Here is a 17,218-nt window from a genome sequence, read left to right on the forward strand (position 1 = left end):
AGAGAGCTCGAGTTATCACCCCTTTGGACTGAAGGGCCACCCTGCCAGCATTCCACCTACACAGGCTCAGTATCACTTTGATGAGATGTTGACTTGCCGTTTGGAAAACAACACTGAGCTCTTGTCCAGTGTTTACATTGCTTTAAAAATATGTAAACACGAGGAGCTTGCCGAGCAGGGTTCACAAAGCTTGTTATGCCTGAGAAAGGCCACCGTGATCTTGGGCACTGCTGCTACTTAGGTTGAGAGCCCCAGCCCACCGTCCTTGCACTGGCCCGTGCGCAGTATTGATGGTCGTTACGGAGGAAAGCTGGCATCACCTCCCACCACTGGTGACTCACGATGCTGCCAGGAAACCCCCGTTTCCGGGGCTCAAGCATTTAAGTCCAGAAATGTGGTGTCATTAACTACCACCTTCATTTTGACTGTATTCGCTGTCAGTTAGCATCCGTGCTTGACCATGGGAAGGTTCACACACTGCAGATCCTGTCCTGAGATTTAATGCCTACCTGCAATGGGTCCTTCCTGGACTGCTGAGTAGCCCCAGAAGTGGCCACTTGCGCCCTCTGTCGCCCTGTCTCCCATCTGTTTGTTCTCACTCCCTGTTCTGTTCTCACTGGTCTGCCCCATGCTCCCTGCTCTGACCACACTGGCTCCATTTCATTCCCAGAGCACCTGGCCCTTCCTGGCCTGGGCCAGTGTGAGCCGCTCCTTCTTCTGGAACCTTTTCTGTGGTTCTCCACACAGGTGGTTCATTGCCATATCTGCTTGCAGTAAAAGACTGAGAGGCTGTCCCTGGCCTCCATCTGAAGCGATCAGCTCTACTCCTCCGCTGTGTGGCACTTCCTATCTTATAGCTGCCACTTCTCTGTTCATTGTATCCCCCCTCCCCTCTGCTCATGAGCTCAGTATGGGCAGCTCCCCTGACTAACTCAGGTTCTCAGATGTCCATTAGATGCATTGAGAATTTCACTTTGTGCACTCACACTTGACCTGGAGCACTGAGGAGGTGATTCTGAACCACGTGTGGGGAAGCCTGGCTGGTGAGGACGTTCAGAAAAATGCACATATCTCAGCATATGCTCACAGCACCCCCTCTTTACTTCTAAACCATTGATGTTTCTGAGAAATGATACTGCTTACTCATCTCTTACTCTGAGTTCCAAAAATTAGATTTGTGAGTTGTTTTCTGTCCTTAGCTAAAGCCAGGAGCCCAGCCTCAAACACCCTAAGCAGTCCTTCCAACCGCCGGTCCACCCCAGTGAGGACGTGGTCATCTTGCCAGGGTTACGGAGCCTCGCCTGATGGTCATGCAAATCTCGTGATTCAGGAGCTGGGCTGGGGGAGGCTGCCTGTGAAGTGGGCAGGATGTAGGAGTCATAGATGGCTAACCACTTGGTTTTCTGCTCTGCTCCAGGCCTTTGGCAAAGCAAGGCAGGGCTGACCACCCTTTCGGGACCTCTTCTGTGCATGTAATGTAAATATCGGGACATTTTAGAACAAAGCTCATGAGAAATCTTGAAGCAGTAATGACTATGGCTGTGTCATAACTTGACAGCCCACAGGCCTAGTAGACACTCAGCAGAAAGCTGGAGCCCCTCTTAGATCCCATCCACCCAGAGGGAGGTTGTTTTTTTCTTTCTCTTTTTTTTTTTGATTGGGGAACTGTGTTTTTCCAGGATATCAAGGATGTCAAGTTGTTGTTTTTCAGTCTAGTTATGGGGGGGTATAGCTCAGCTCCAAGTCAAGTCATTTTCTAGTTGTGGAGGTTGCAGTTCACTGGCCATGTGGGAATCGAACTGGCAACCTTGTTAAGAGCTCGTGCTCTAACCAACTGAGCCATCTGGCTGCCCCAGAGGGAGGTTTTTAACTCTCCCTGTTAACATCCCTACCCCCTCCCCGGCCCCCCCCCCACATTTGCTTGGGACGGGGGTGCGCTCTCTCTCTCCCTCCCTCACACCTTAACTTGCTTCCACATTAGGGTCAGAAGAGATTGTTTGGAAATCTGCCAAGTTTCCAACAGAATAGATTGTTTTCTCGATTTGTGATCATAAGTGAAGTGCTTCTCCTGGGGAGGAGGGAGAGCTAGCTGCCTCACTGCCCTCCCTCTTTTTTCTCTACATCAGCCTCGTACCTGATCATGACCATCACTGTGGCTTGCTGAAGCTAGAGAAAGTGGGGGTCCGTCCCACACATGAATGTTGAGCTCTGGGTGTTCCCATTTCAGACAACCCTCGAGAAAGCCAAAGTCTGGGGCGTGTAGAGACACAACGCCTAGGGGTATTCATTCTGCAATTAGTAGCTTTTGAGATCTGAAAATTGCAAATGGTGGATTCTTCAGGGAAGAATGAGTGGCAAGGAAGGGAATTTGGCCACAGGGAGAGGAGAGGGGTCACGGTGCTCAAGCAGGAGGTCGGAAGGTGCTTCTGATGTGTTCACGTCCAGGTTCACTGCTGGAAGGTCGAGGGAGGTAGGGACCCACAGCAGGGCAGTGGAAGGACTCAGTATGAGGAGAGGAGCGTGGGAGAATCTAGCTCAGCATCTCCCTGAACCCTCTGTCGTTGCTGAGCTGGCCGGCCTGCTGACCCCTCAGTAGGTCAGAAGAACAGCTTCCATCATGTAAATCATTTGTTTCACCTCATATATGCCCAAGTGGCCTCTTCTCAGAGCAGTTCCAAGTGGAGGCTTGAGTCACAGAATCCAGGATTGTGCATTGATTCTCGTCCCAGAGACGGAACACTCTGCATGGCTGTCCTGTGCTGACGGCCCGGATTCACAGCCAGTGGAACCCGAGGGAGTGTGTTCTGCGAGCGGCCTCCCTCTCTGATCCATGACGTTGGCACTCTGAGACCACTCCAGTTTGCCACCCTTCTGGATGCAAGGCGAAGCGGAAAACATGCACAAGTCTTTTCAAAAACTCTTTACCCTCCTGGAGTTGTAAAGAGAATTTGGGGTTTGAGGCCAGAGCTTGTTCATGTCGCCTTTTCTAGACACACAGGCATGTGGTGGGGTCGGGCAGCGTCCTCAGCCGGGGCCTCTGCAGTCTCTTGTTGTCAGACTTGTGAGAGCTCTGGCCAGGCCATCGGGTGGGTGGCACACATGCTGCTGGCGCACAGCACTGCATTCCATTTGCTTTGAACTGAGTTAGCCAGGCGGGCGTAGCCTTGCGGGAGCCAGCCTTAAAGGCAGAAGAACATTTATGTGTTATACCACGTGCCATTCGTCTTCCTGAGATAGGTCAACAGACACCCAGGGCGCCCTTTTGGGAATGATGGCCTCGTTTCTGGTCTTCATCAGACATAAGGTCCCACTCTTTTGTGACCACAGGAATTGCCCGAGTCCCCCTGGCCAGCACCTTGGAAGCTGGGGGAGCGATTTGCCAGCCAGCCCCCCCTCCCCTCGATCTTTCTTGTGTATTTGAGCTGAGCACTGGGCCCTTTGGAGAGTGTGAGCTTGTCTGAGCCTGCCCTTCTCTCTTTCAGAGGACTACCCCAACGGCACCTGGCTGGGGGACGAGAACAACCCCGAGATGCGTGTGCGCTGTGCCATCATCCCCTCCGACATGCTGCACATCAGCACCAACTGTCGCACCGCCGAGAAGATGGCGCTGACGCTGCTGGACTACCTCTTCCACCGGGAGGTGCAGGCTGTCTCCAACCTGTCAGGCCAGGGAAAGCATGGCAAGAAGCAACTTGACCCCCTCACCATCTACGGGATCCGATGTAAGTGTGGGCTTCCTGTGCTTGGCTCACGTCCCTTAGCCTGCAGTTCCAGGAAGGACCTAGCTGGAGGGTGGGCCCTGCCAAGTAGCGTTTCAGGGATGTGTCAGGCCTTCGGCTGGTGGGTTAAAGAAGATGTCGGCGTCAGAACCAGTCAGAGCAAGGAGAGGGATTTCTGGATCGAGCGTTTCCTTTAGTGAGTACTGTCTGGGGCCCTATCCATGGGAAAGACACTGAAGTGTGTGGGCCTTCCAGACCCTGAGAATCGTTTTGAGTAGCTTCCTGAGAACCTGTATAAGGAACCTGCTGACATCAGTCACTCGGATGGGGCTAACGCAGTTCCCGGATGAAGAGTGTCAAAGGAGTCAGCAGACTTTTCCTAGGGGACACGCAATTGGTGTGCTCGGCTTTGTGGGCATAGGGTCTGTGTTGTAACTACTCAGCTCTGAAAGCAGCCATAGACCAAACATGAACGAATAGGCGTGGCTGTGTACCAGTAAAACGTGACTTTCCAAAGCAGGCAGGGGTCTGCCCACAATCTGCCAACCCATGTTTTAAAGCATGATGCCTAGTGCAGTGGGCACCACTAGGATCTGTGGGCATGGCACAGAATGTGCGTGCAACCTTAAGGACACGTGGGTTTGCTTGGTGACAGGATACCGTGTAATGATGTGTGACAGTGTGACTCACGGTGTGAAGTGCTGTTGAGATGTATACAGAGGGTGCCAAAAAATGTATACACATTTTAAGAAAGGAAAACTGTGTTAAAATTGTAATACTCGATACGTACTGATAACAAGAGATGAATACAAGTCACGTTTGTCTTCCACAATTACAAGGGGTGCTCAAAGTAGGTACCATCAGCGTCCAGACACTTCTGATTACGGCAAACTACTGCTTGAGCAGCATTGCCCAAAGTGTCCACTTGTATCCATTTTTTGGGCACCTCCGGTCGATGAACAAGAAGCGATTCCCAACACAGTATGCAGTCAGATATATGTAAGTGGTTGCAGCCCTGAGAGCTGGTCACGAGGGGTTTGACCACGCTGCAGTGTTTGGAAGCGTAAGCCCTGGCAGAGAGCAGGGCTTGTGGAGAGGCTCTGAGAGCGGCCGGGATCGGGCCCAGGGCTGTGGGGGGATGGCGTCTGGTGGTGAGTTACTGTTCTCACAGCGTTCCCAGCAGAGGTGCCTGGGAGTGTGGTACAGGCTGTGACACACGTGCTGAGGCAGAGGCCTGGAGGATGTTCTGCAGTCGGGGAGGGGAAGCTGGGCCGGTGGGACTCAGAGCAGAAGCACACGGCTGGGGACAGGCGGGCATGCTGTGCTCAGGAGTCTGCATGGCGCGCGCGGCGGAAGGCACTGCGTTGACAGAACCGGTCGAGTCCTATTTCCCTGTTTCCATGTTTCCCTGCACCCGGAGACCTTGGCTGCCGGCTGAGCTCTCCCTCATCTGGGAAATGTTGTGAGTCGCTGCCTTCTCAGTGTTAAAGTTCAGGTGGAATTTTGAAAGGTTAAAAGTATTTGTTGACCATTTTTCCTTTTGGCCCGGTTTCATTTACATTGCTGATGGCTACTCAAAAAAATAAATAAATAAAAGTAAAAACTAGAACAGGATCAAACTCCTGAGCACTGAACTTGAGGAGTGGCGAATGTAGGCATTGGCTATTTTGTCACACGTGCCCAGTCTGCTGTTGCAGGAGTGACACGGGCCCCTTCAGGAGTCCTCAGCGGCCTTTTCTCCCTGTGTCTCCGTCATCGCACGGCTGTCTTCTCCTGGCATCTGTGTCGTCACACGGCCTCCTCCTCCCTGGGTCTCTCTGTGTCTCTCCTCCTCTCCTTATGAGGACACCCGTCATTGGATTTAGAGCTCAGTTTGCTCAAGTATGACCTCATTTAACGTAATTAATCCCATCTGCAAAGACCCTATTTCCAAGGGAGGTCACCTTCTGAGGTCCTGGGAAGGACATGAATCTCGGCAGACATTTCAGCATTGTACACAGGGCCAGGGTTCTTGAGTAATCAGATACTGGGTCTCACACGGTTCTTTGGGGGGCCCACCACGTGTCTTTGGGGATCCCAAGGCACCTGTTTGGAAAGTTGGGAGGAAGCTTTGGTCTGTGTGGGTTGGTGGTGAGAAGGGGCCTGTGAGATGCAGAACAGTGGGGATGGGATCTTGCTCACAGGTCCCCGTGGACTCGCTGATGGCTCGAGGGGTGGTGTCACTCCACTGTGCTTATCTTCAGTCTGGATCACCGCCGCTTGGGGAGAAGGGGCTAACCTGGTCCTCGGGCTGGGACCCGCTGGACAAACGTGGTGTGTGGGGCATGCCCTCCTCCCCCCCCAGTATGAGAGAGTACATGGGCTAATTTCCCCTCATTCGGAGGGCTGAAGATTTCTGTTGTTTTTCTAGGCCAGTCACTATCAAGTCAGGACTATAATTTTAAGAAATAAATTGCTGGCACTCAGCTTTCTGCTTCGCTTTCTCCTTGAATTTGAGATTACATTAGCAGTGATAGTGTTTTTCATTCCTTTGTGACTGATAAGCCCCATGCCACCCACTAAGGATGCGAGATTATGCGCTCTGTTCACTTGATTTCCTCTGTTCCTTTTTCCCACAGTGTGTCTCAGCCCCTCTGTGAGGCTCATTATTTGAGAGCTGGGAATCTGGTTTTGTGATTTGAACCACCAGCGTAAACCATGGGCGTTCTGGAAAGTGGAAACGCGGTTAACAGTGACGGACTCTTTTCAGATCTTTAGGTGGTGGCCAGACTGCTTTCCAAGAAAGATAGGGACAGGCTCGCAGGGGCCGTCTTTTTGGGGTGGCCCAGGGGGTTTGCCTGCTGCACAGCTCTCCCACAAAGACGCGTCAGAGGGCTAAGTGGCTCACCCTCCAGATAAGGTGGCCCCACAGCTCCCCAGAGACCCTGTGCACTGGGCCATGTACCGGAAATGGCCTTGAAGTTGCACTGTCTCCTACGCAGGGCAGCCAGGGTGATAGCCTAGCTGAGGGGTCATGCGAGCAGAGGCGACAGTGTGAGAGCTGACGTCATCATCTTCCTGGTCTCATGAGTGTCCCCCAGGGGGGCTCCTGGGTGCTGTTGAGGGGCAGAGTGAAGTGCTCCTGGGATGTATGCTGCGACCATTTCTCCACTTGGGTGGGCTCTGGGAGTTCTGAATTTTAAAGCCGGGTCTCACTCCGAACTGATAATTCAACTTGGAACTGAAGTGAGGGTAATGACATTCTTATTTCATGAGGTTTTCTTATGAGCATATAATAACTTAAGAGATAAACTGCTTCAACAAATGTGAAATACCAGTTAAATGCCAAGGAAGAATGCTTTTGGAAAAGTCAGAGCAGCAGTGCCAGGCAGCCTTGCGATCGGGAGGCTCCACCGTGTGCCGTCAGCGCTGCCCTTGGAGCTGCCCTGCGTATGCCCGATGATGGGCTTTCTGAGGGCAGAGCTGACTCTACTCCTGCCCCATCCGGTCGACCCCCTTCCTTCCCCCTAGGATGCTCTCAGCAGGGGAACATTTGTGATTCATTAGTTAGTTTTTCTTGGCAGCCATCAGGGTGGCATTTGCCATCCATTTGGAGTCTTGAGTCTCTGTTGGAAGGAATTATGTAATATGTCTTAAGAGAATTCAAAAATGGATAATGTATAACTACATGAATGTAAATTTTTTTCTTCAAAGAATGTAAGCCAGGTTTTGAACTGGCAAGTTGGTTTTTACAAAGTTGAATTTACATGTTAATGTTTTTTCTCATTTCTTATATTTATATACCTGTGTGTGTCTTATATATCGTCCTTTTAAGTTTTTAAAATTCTATATATAATTTCATTAATCCCTAGAGGCATTTGGAAGATCTTTTCCTTGTGGGTGAAAATATGAGGAGAAGAAGATGGCTTGTAGAATGTTTCTCTTTATTGAAGCATGTACCTAATAAGATATTTTGATACTGTATATGATTGCTGTTTCTTTTCCTGTTTGGGGGACCACAGTTGTATTTGGGCACCTCTACAACTATAGCCAGTAGTTGGGTTCTCCTGTAACTATATAATTGTAGTTCTGATAGTCACGTTCTCCTGTAATTTTAGTCTGTGATTGGGTTCTATTAGTATAGACCTGTTAATACATAACTGTAGTTAATAGTTTCCTTTAACCACAGTCAGGAGTTAGGTTCTCTTGTAACTATATAACTGTAGTTCTAATGGTTTGGTTCTCCTGTAATTATACCATGTTTTCCTTAAAATAAGACCTGCCTGACCGGAAAATAAGCCCTAACATGATTTTTCAGGATGACACCCCCTGAACATAAGCCCTAATTGCTTTTGGAGCAAACCTTAATATAAGACCTGGTCTTATTTTCAGGGAAACACGGTAGTCAGTGAGTTATATTGTAATTACAGTCAGTAGTTGAGTTCTCCTGTAACTATACAACTACAGTTAATAGTCGGATTCTCCTGTAACTACAGCTGGTAGTTGGTTTCTCTTGTCACTAAAATTGGTCACTAGTCCAGAACTTTGTGAGACGACCCCCTGCACCTGAAGCCTTACCCAGCGTGTAGTGAACACTTAGTAAATATTGATTCATGCTTCTGTGTTTATTTTAGAGATGACCTGAAAATCAGCAAGCAAAGAGTTGCCACTTCGTTTATGTATTTCCTTTTATGCATGAGAATTACAAAGTGCTGCTGAAGCTACCTTCGGGTTTTGTTCTTTCTGATCCTATAAAACCTACTTCTCCTTTACCCTATTTCTTTTTCTGTCTAGATTTCAGAAATTTCGGTTGTCAGTATTTAGAGTCAAAGATGTCTTCAGTATATGCTCATAGAAAAAAAATCTAGAAATGTCTTTCCAAGACAAAAGGAACTTTTGATACTTAATATAGTACTTAAAAAAACAAATACTTCCTTTGTTTTAATTATTTGTAGTACTTTTGGTCTTGATAGGAACAGTATTTAAGAGTTGGACATCAAGTGAATTCTCAGGAGATGGTCCAAACTCAATGCTTTAAGTAGTCAAAACAGGAAGTTTTTTTAGCTTAATCTTTTTATTATTCAATTTTTGAATTTTATCCATTTTTTTCCCCATTAAGTAGTAAAGTGTCATAAGCCAGCTAGAGAGGAGGTCACCCTGCTGAGGAGTGTTTCTTGCAGTTCCCACGTTCATGACCACTACTTTCTGTTGATTCAGCACAAAGAGGTGGGGCTGGCAGTGAGGGGTCTCCATCTGCTGCCCACTCCTCAGTGGCCTCCCTGACCCCCCGTTTTTTCATTGTTGGTAAGGCGGAGGTGTCTCTGGATGCCATTCAGTCATGTGTTGAGAGCACTCTATAATTTAAGTGGCTAACAAATGTGGGTGCCAATAGGATGTCCTGCTGAGCAGGAGACAAGCCACGGGAGTACTTGAGTGACAATCACCTACCCCTGTGGCTGGCCTGTCCTCCTGGTTGTGGGGCTCTCGGGAATACAAATCGCTTCTGTCCTCAGGGAGTTTCCGTTCTGATCCAGGAGGCACATGGAGAGGCACCAAGAGTTACGTAAGCCAGCCTCAGAGCCAAGTAGCAATGGGAGAATGTCTCAAGATGAATCACAATCACCATTTAGTCAATAAATGCTGAAGCATCTACCATGCGCCTGGATATTCCGGGTTCTGGGCACACACGGGTGAACAAAACAAAAGATTCCTGTGTCTGTGAGGGAAACAAAGAGTAAATGCAATAAATATACACATTCTCTAAAATTTTAGCGAGCCAGGATGGGGGCGGAAGTAGGAGGGAGCTTGGGGTTCAATGGACTGGTCAAGGGTAGGAGTATTGAGGTTTAATTTGAGCCAAGACTTGAAAGAAGGGAAGGAGACAGCCAGGCAGACATGAATGAACAGAGGACTGTGAGCTGGAGGTTGGAAGAGCAGTTCTGATAAAATTGTTGAGACCTTGATTTTATTCTCAATGTCCAGGATGTTGAGTGCCTTCTGTGACGTTAGCGTGCAGAGGAGAGTTTGCGTGTGCAGCGTCTGGGGAGCTCGTGTGAGCCCTCAGCCCCTAGCTTGTTGCCTTATTTCTGTCTGGTGTGGGTGGATCCAGTCCGGGTAATGTAAAAACAAAATAAATGAAAAGAATTTGTACCGTATAGGCGGCATGCCGGTAGGGGAGGCTCTCGGCTCCCATCCCATTTTTGTGTCCAAGTTGCTCCCAAAAAGCCGGGTTCAAGAGGCAGGCCTTCATCTCATGGGATGTGTTCTTCCAGGTCACCTCTTCTATAAATTTGGCATCACGGAATCAGACTGGTACCGAATCAAACAGAGCATCGACTCCAAATGCCGGACAGCCTGGCGGCGGAAACAGCGAGGTCAGAGCCTGGCGGTCAAGAGCTTTTCTCGGAGAACGCCATCCTCATCCTCGTACAGTGCTTCAGGTACGCTTTGGAGAGCACCCCGGGCAGTTTGCATCACGGGACTTGGTGGGGTGGGGCTGGGGGCAGTCTCGAGTGAGGCCTCCCTCCTGCAGAATCTACAGCTGCCACTCGGGATTCAGTGATTGCAGCCTTAACTCTGTGCACACACATGCGGTGTCAGTTATCTAGGGAACCCTGCTCACGTGGCAGGTGGGGAGCCGCGGCCAGACCCGCTCGGGGCACCCTGTGGCAGTAAAGAGGGCATGTAGACCAGGGCCACCGCACCCTGATGCCACCTGGGTGCTGATGCAGAAGGACAGGTTCCGTCAGGACCACAGCAGGCGCTGTGCCCAGCAGCTCCTTCACTTCCTCCCTCTGCCTACGGTAGTTATTTACCATATTGTTGTCCTTATTTGTGTGGTAACTGCAGATGAAGGGTTAGGGGTGAGCACTCTTTATTACTGTTTCGAGTTTAGGGCCTGAGTTAGACTTACCTGCAAGATTATGGGGAAAAATTCTCTATGCCTTTTCTTTCAGGCATTGTAGGAAAATGTTCACGAGGAATGACAGTATGACTTGAATATGGCTTTTTACCCAAGACATCTCAAAATATTTTAACAAACGTGTTTTTTTTTTGTTGCCTTTTCTTTTAAACTCCCACAGTGGCTCCCCGGGTAGTGACTTGGAACTTGAGCCTTGATTGGGATTGGGGTCAGGATTCAGGGGCAGCAGTGGGTGGGGTCGGCCGGAACTCCTGTTCTAGAGACACTGCGTTGACAGACCAGGTTACCTGGAGTCCTCGCAGGGCTTTGTTCTCTCTGAACCAGACCTCAGGAAGCGGTTTCCTCCCAGTTGTTTTGGTAGTTACCAGATACTTTGCCTTAACTTGCCAGCGATTCCTGAAGATGGGAGGCGGCCAGCCCATGTGGGCCACACAAGTCGGGCTCCCAGCCGTGCTTTGTGAATGGCCCGTGCTGAGACTCTCTTAGTGAGAAATCGAGGCCTTGGTCTTACAGTTAGGAATTCTGTCTTGAGAACTTAGAGGTTGCAATCGTGGGGCATGCTAACATGGCTCCTTGACGAATTAGACTGGCTTTGTGGGCCTGAGAGATTAGTTTAGGGACGTAGGTTCAGGAAGGCAAGTTTCCACCTGGCTGGGGTTTTGTCCTCTTTACCCTGGGATCTGCATGGCCTAACCCAGGGTTGGACACACGGTTAGCACTCAGTGTGTGTTCCAAATGCACAAGGAGGAATCCTCTAATTTGAGAGGTTTCCCCGTGGGAGGGATTGCTGTGGACATGGCGTCCCCCTATCTGGAGGTGCTTCTCCACGCTGGTGTGTAGGCAGGCCCCTTGGAATCGTGTTGTATTCAGATCCTGATTTAGTACGACTGGGCAGAGCCTAAAAATCTGCATTTCGAACAAGTGCCTGAGTGGCGCCTCTAGCTGTTCTAGGCCACACGTGAGTGGCGAGGTGTTGAGTCCCTTAAGTCGTGGTTGGGTTGTTGGGCTGCCAACCTGAATGCTTCTGAGCTTGTGACTAGAGACTCAGGTGGTCTTTACCTCCCTCTCACGTCTGATCTCTGTTGTATGGCTGGTGATTTCATAATTTCTTTTTATGCTTACTTTAGTGTTTGTTTCTTCTCCAGTTATTAGTGTTTCTTTCAATTGGATGATGATAATTCAGTTTCATGATAGTTGGGTTGTTTCATTTACTTTGTTTCTTTGTTTATAAACATGTCAGCATTTCCTCTAAGATGCTGTGGGTGCGCATGCCTCTTGGGTGCTGCTGGCCTCTTGTGGGTGGTGAACAGCTGCTGTGTGAGCATGTCTGTAGTGCCTGTGTCTCCTGGCAGGCTCAGCTCTGGGACCGTGAGCTCAGTGTCTCAGGATGTATGTGTTGGAATAGCCTCTGTCTGAGAAACCTCATCAGCTGGCTGATCCCAGGTGACTTTGGAAGAACAACAGAATCAGCAGCACCTTTCATAGCCTGAGTGACGAGCTGTCTACTTAGGTGCGTGCGCACTTGTGCCCAGGCGCAGGGCCATCCTCGTTTTCCTGTGTGGTCAGCTCTCGGGAGATGGAAACTGTTGTACACATGAGAGCACTGCTGCCTCAACCTTGGTCTCTCTGCCAGGTGTTTGGAGGGCAGCAAACCCAGTCATGGGTGGGAAAGGAGGAGGGTGGCATTCAAGGTGGGGCTTTAAAAAAAAAAAAAAACCACCAGAGGGAGATGAGTATAATTACATTCCCTCCGCCTTTAGGTGTTTATTTGTCTAGAGAGGATGAAGAATGAGTTTCTGAGTTACGATATTTAGTCTCATGCTCCTATTCATAAACCCTGCCCCATGCTGCCTTCCTGCATAGTTTGCTAGAGACCGGAGGCTTCCTGGTCCGAGGGCTGCCTCCTCGCCAGTGCTGGAATCGAACGAGTTTTCAGAGAAACAGAACGTATTCTTGTTTTAACAAACTTTGTAAAAAGTACCTACCTTTGTAAAAGCTGGTGATTTAATTGTTATTTATTTTAATACACTGCATACATGGCTAAAATTAGGTAAAGCCAAAAATAGATGGTCAGTTAAAGGGACTTCTGGGATTTTTGTCATTGTCTTTTATGCATACTCTCTGCCTAACATCTGTTATTTAAGGGTATTCTGGTGACAGAAATAATCTAATAAATGTAATTAAGCCAAGATTCCATTCATTTGGAATGGGTAGCAATTCCAGTTGGGGATGTCTTATTTCCTTTTGAATTATCAGCAGAAAAGAAATAAACTTCCAAATTAATGGTATAAATGAGATTTTTAGCCAAGGTTAGTACTGCCAGTTTGGACACAACCCATAAAAACACCAGTTTCAACAGATTTAAAAAAAAATCAATTTATTAAAACATTTGTATTGCACTCTCCTATCTGGCAATACTGTATAAACTTGATAGGTGCTCGAGTTTAAGGTGGCTACATTTTATTGTTTAAAATGCAATTCACTATTTTTTCACACAGGTCTCATTGGTGAGTTGAAGACCTTAGGTGCGTGTCTATTTAGTGCCCAATATTTTAGCGTTGTAGAGAACCATCTCTTGACAGCCCCACTGCGTGCAAATCTGTGTGTGCAGCTGTTTTTCCCCTGGATGCAGAAAAGAGTGAGGCCAGGGAAGGGTGGAGGCCGCTGGGTGTGCACCCTTTGTGTCTCCCTCTCTTCCAGCGGGCGGTGCGGTCCAGCTCCGCCTCAGCCTGTCCCTTGGCCTCTTCTCTGGTCACTTGCTATAGATCTTGGTCTGTTCTTGATCACAGTCTCTAGTGCACATTTTCACACTGGAGGTTGATATCAGTGTAAATTATAAAACATGGATTTTAACTGGTCTTCATATATAATTAGAGGGAGCTAAGTTTAAATGGTCAATTCAATCATGTGAATCTCAGGTTGGGAAACCATTTACATCAGACCCGTAAGTCATATCTCCTACAGTTTTTTTAGAACCCTGGGGACTGTCATTCTTCTTGGTTTTATTTTTGAAAACCAGCAACATCAGTTGATTTTTTTCTTATTAACATTGGAGCAGAAATTATCTGGCAATGTATTTAGTTACATAGGCCTTATTAACTCGCAGAATGGATCTTTAATGTTTTGGTACGCTGTTAAAGAAGTTTGAAAAAGTGTGTTTTTCCTTGCGTATTTTTAAGGTGATATTTTAAAATGTTGACACCTACATTTTTTCATGATACTTGGAAATAATTTAAAAGGATGTAATTTCTGACACATTGCTATAGGTTACTTTTAAAAATGTTTGCAGTAGAATCTATATATCATATCAATTTGATGCCCACCATTAAATTATTTAAAATGCATGAAAAGTTTTCCTAGGGTTGTCAGACATTTTACATCTTTTCTTCTTGCATCTATATTACTATTCCCCTTCTCTCACAGAATTTCATTCTAATATAATAATGTTTTTCTGTTTAAAATTTTTTATTGATAAATCCATCATAATTCTCTGCAACAAAAATATGTGAAAATTAAAATTGTTTTCTGAGCCCTTAGTGTTCTAAGTGTTTAAGAAAATTCTTCTGATGGAGATATCATTACAATTAAAATTAATACACAACATCAAAACAAATGTATCTCATTTTGGATTAAACATAGTAAGTGAAATTTTATTGGAAGTATATCTTTAAATGCATGGGCAGAGCTTTTTTCTGTAGTTAAATCATCCAAGGACACATATTACTTAATTGCGGTTCTAAAACAGTTTAATATCAGTTTAGTCCTATTTTTCATTTTGTCGATACATCCTGAGGAAATTCATTTAAATGAGTAAATGAGAATCATCTGTGTTGGTGAATAGTCCGTTTTTTAGCTTCCTTTTGTCTACAGGTCAGAAATCTGCATTATCTAATGCTTATTACTAATGAGCTCTACAAATGCCGTGCTCTCCATTGGGACACGTTGACTCAGGTCTTGGAATGAAGAATTTCCTTTCCTCTTCTGTGGGAGTCTGGGGTCGGGGAAGAGAAGGCAGCCAGAGGTGTGCAGATGCGGCTCGCCTGCCGGCTGCTCTGAGCGCCGTCTGTTTCCCCACAGAGAGCATCATGACCACACCGCCGCCCGCCAGTGAGATACCCCAGCCGCAGCCGCAGGCCCTGCACTACGCCCTGGCCAATGCCCAGCAGGTCCAGATCCACCAGATCGGAGAGGACGGACAGGTCCAAGTAGTATGTACCCTTCTGCCAGAATGAATTGGAGGGAGGGCGCTCCGGGGAGCGGCGAGATGGGCTCTCTGGGGGGTTCTGCATCACGTGGGTAGCCTGGGATAAGGGAAGAGTGCCATGTTAGAGTAGACGTAGTTAGGGGTGGGGAGCTCTTACATTTCATACTGAGGGTGGGTACCAGATGACGGTGTCATTGTCATGGGCCCTTCGTGGCCCCCCGCTATGCTTCACCTGGTGGTCACTGTCAGCTCTAAGGGACCCTGCTGCTGCCCGTCCTCCTGGGAGGCGCCAGAGATACTTCCTCATTTCGGAAACACGGGCAACCAGTTTAAAGGGGGAAGAAAAGGGAATTTCCTTCTGGGGTCAGTGGCAAAGCTGGTGGCCTTAGTTACTGCGTAGCATTTCCTTTGTATTGTGGTCCTTCACTGAGCCTGCGTGGACCGTTAGCTCAGTGGTGAGCCCAAATGGCCTCGTTGTTCTGTCCCTCGTGGTGCCAGCCCAGGGCGGAATGCCTCCAGAGCCTTCGTGGATCCTGTGGCCGAGGTGTAGGGGGCAGGAACTTTGCTAGGGAACAGGACATTTTCAGCGTGCCCCTGAGGTCCTGGTAATCTTTGAGTCACACCCAGCCTCTTCGCTGTACACCTGCATCGCCGGGGCTTTCTCCTGGAACCCTGATTCCCATGGCAGGGTGGCCGCGGTTCGATGTTGCACTCAGCACACTGCCTGGAAAGGGGTGGGCTTCCAGCGAGCGCTGATGAGGACGGTTAAATGGACGGTTTCTTTTTCCAAAGGAGATGAAGCAGTTATAAACAGTGAATTTTTTGTTTAATGGACAGTCACAAAGGCAATTACTCTTCTTAGTAAGAAAGTTCTTTGAAAGAATTCCAGAATAGATAACTTAGATACAGGGTTCACATAGAATTAGTATAAGGAAAGCAATAGAAAATTATATAATAGTTTAAGGTCCATTTTCATTAAGATAGAATGTTAAATAAGACCGTGGTATTCATTTCATTGAGCAAAGTTAAGGTTTGTTGGAATTAATTGTTTGCCTGTATCTACAAATATAACTGCATTGTAGTTGGTTGCTTTGGGGTTTTTTTTTGGGGGGGGGCGGGAACCACATTTATTAGTGTTCAGCTGTTTAAGTAGTCATGTGTTTCTTTGATTAAAAAAAAAAAATTGCCTGACCTGTCTTCAGTGTAGATGTCCCACACGCCCGTGTAGCCCTCCAGCATTCCCAGACCCTGCCTGGCAGTTCCACGAGGTTTCAGGTCCCTCTGAGTGGATAATAGGATATATATATATTTTTTAATTCTGATATTCTGGAAAATTTCCTTTTCTATGTGTCCTTCACATTCTGAAATTTGCTTGTTTAGTAACATTTCAAGACTTAACAGAGTTTTCCTAGGCCACGTCGCTGCTTTAAGGATTACTGCAAAATGCTGTATAGGTGTTCCGTACTAAACGTTTCGTTTTAAGAGGCCAGTAAGTGGCCTATCCCCTGCACATACTGTCTTTTCTTGAATTGTGAGCAGATAATAAAGAACAGAAGTTTCAGAAAGGGTTTCTTGTTTCCTCTGGTTTTGATTTTCTTCTGATGCTTCTTGTTGTCCTCTCTCTGCGGATCCCACAGGGTCACCTCCACATCGCCCAGGTGCCTCAGGGGGAGCAGGTGCAGATCACGCAGGACAGCGAGGTGAGTGGCGACCGCCAGTGTGCCGGGCTCCCCACACTCTGATCTTTGTCAAATGAGGTGGACAAGTGGCAGTCCCCAGACACCGTGGACGTCCAGCCATGGACTCTCATTTCCTTGGGCACAAACTCCAGGCCCTGCCTGTCCTCCTGCCCTCGTATTGCCGGCTTATCTGAGCAGCCCATCTGGTTTTCTTTGTAAATACTTGCTTCATCGAGGTTTTTGCTCCTGGTTGGAGCTGCCCTCTGAACGCCTGACGCCCCTTTTCTCCCTGCCCGCGCTGCTTCCCGTCTTCCCATCTGAGGTGTAGACCTAGCTCCCAGCACAGCTCCAGCCCTGCTCTCCCGCCTGGGGAGCTCCCCGGCGTGGTAGCGTGCGAAGAGCAGGAGGGGAGGCTCTGCCCCTGTGACTGCACGTGTTCTCACCTCCACGAGCCTGGGCTCCTGTCTCTGCCCTGTGGGACCAATGCCCGTTTTGTGGGGAGGCGGGGAATCTGGTGAGACAGCACGTGCACGTCCTGTGAGCTTTCAGCACAGCTTTTCCCGGCTCTCCACACATGTGCCGCTTCTAGGATTGCCTCAGCTGCCTTAAGTTCATGAGAGCCAGGCTTCTGGTCATGGTGTCGGGGCTTTGGCATTCCACATCTCATTAATTCTAATCCATGATCAGGAGAGAATGCAGGGCATCCTCCCCGCTA

General features: G+C 48.2%; 1 protein-coding gene across 12 annotated transcripts in view; it reads left to right on the forward strand.

The window, feature by feature from the left end:
• Positions 1-17,218, forward strand: part of BANP (BTG3 associated nuclear protein) — a 118,265-nt gene that overhangs the window by 64,278 nt on the left and 36,769 nt on the right. For 7 of the 12 annotated variants that reach the window (XR_013992231.1, XM_081032990.1, XM_081032991.1 and 4 more), the window contains 4 exons: positions 3,483-3,722; positions 9,971-10,138; positions 14,698-14,828; positions 16,453-16,524. Coding sequence is in view for 10 of the 12 variants with exons in the window: in XM_081032990.1 (XP_080889116.1) it covers positions 3,483-3,722; positions 9,971-10,138; positions 14,698-14,828; positions 16,453-16,524 (611 nt within the window). In the remaining 2 variants the exon portion in view is untranslated. The remainder of the gene's footprint in view (positions 1-3,482; positions 3,723-9,970; positions 10,139-14,697; positions 14,829-16,452; positions 16,525-17,218) is intronic. The other 5 variants (XR_013992232.1, XM_081032998.1, XM_081032997.1 and 2 more) reach the window with 1 other exon arrangement.

Source organism: Rhinolophus hipposideros (assembly GCF_964194185.1).
Source record: "Rhinolophus hipposideros genome assembly, chromosome: 21".
NCBI lineage: Eukaryota > Metazoa > Chordata > Mammalia > Chiroptera > Rhinolophidae > Rhinolophus > Rhinolophus hipposideros.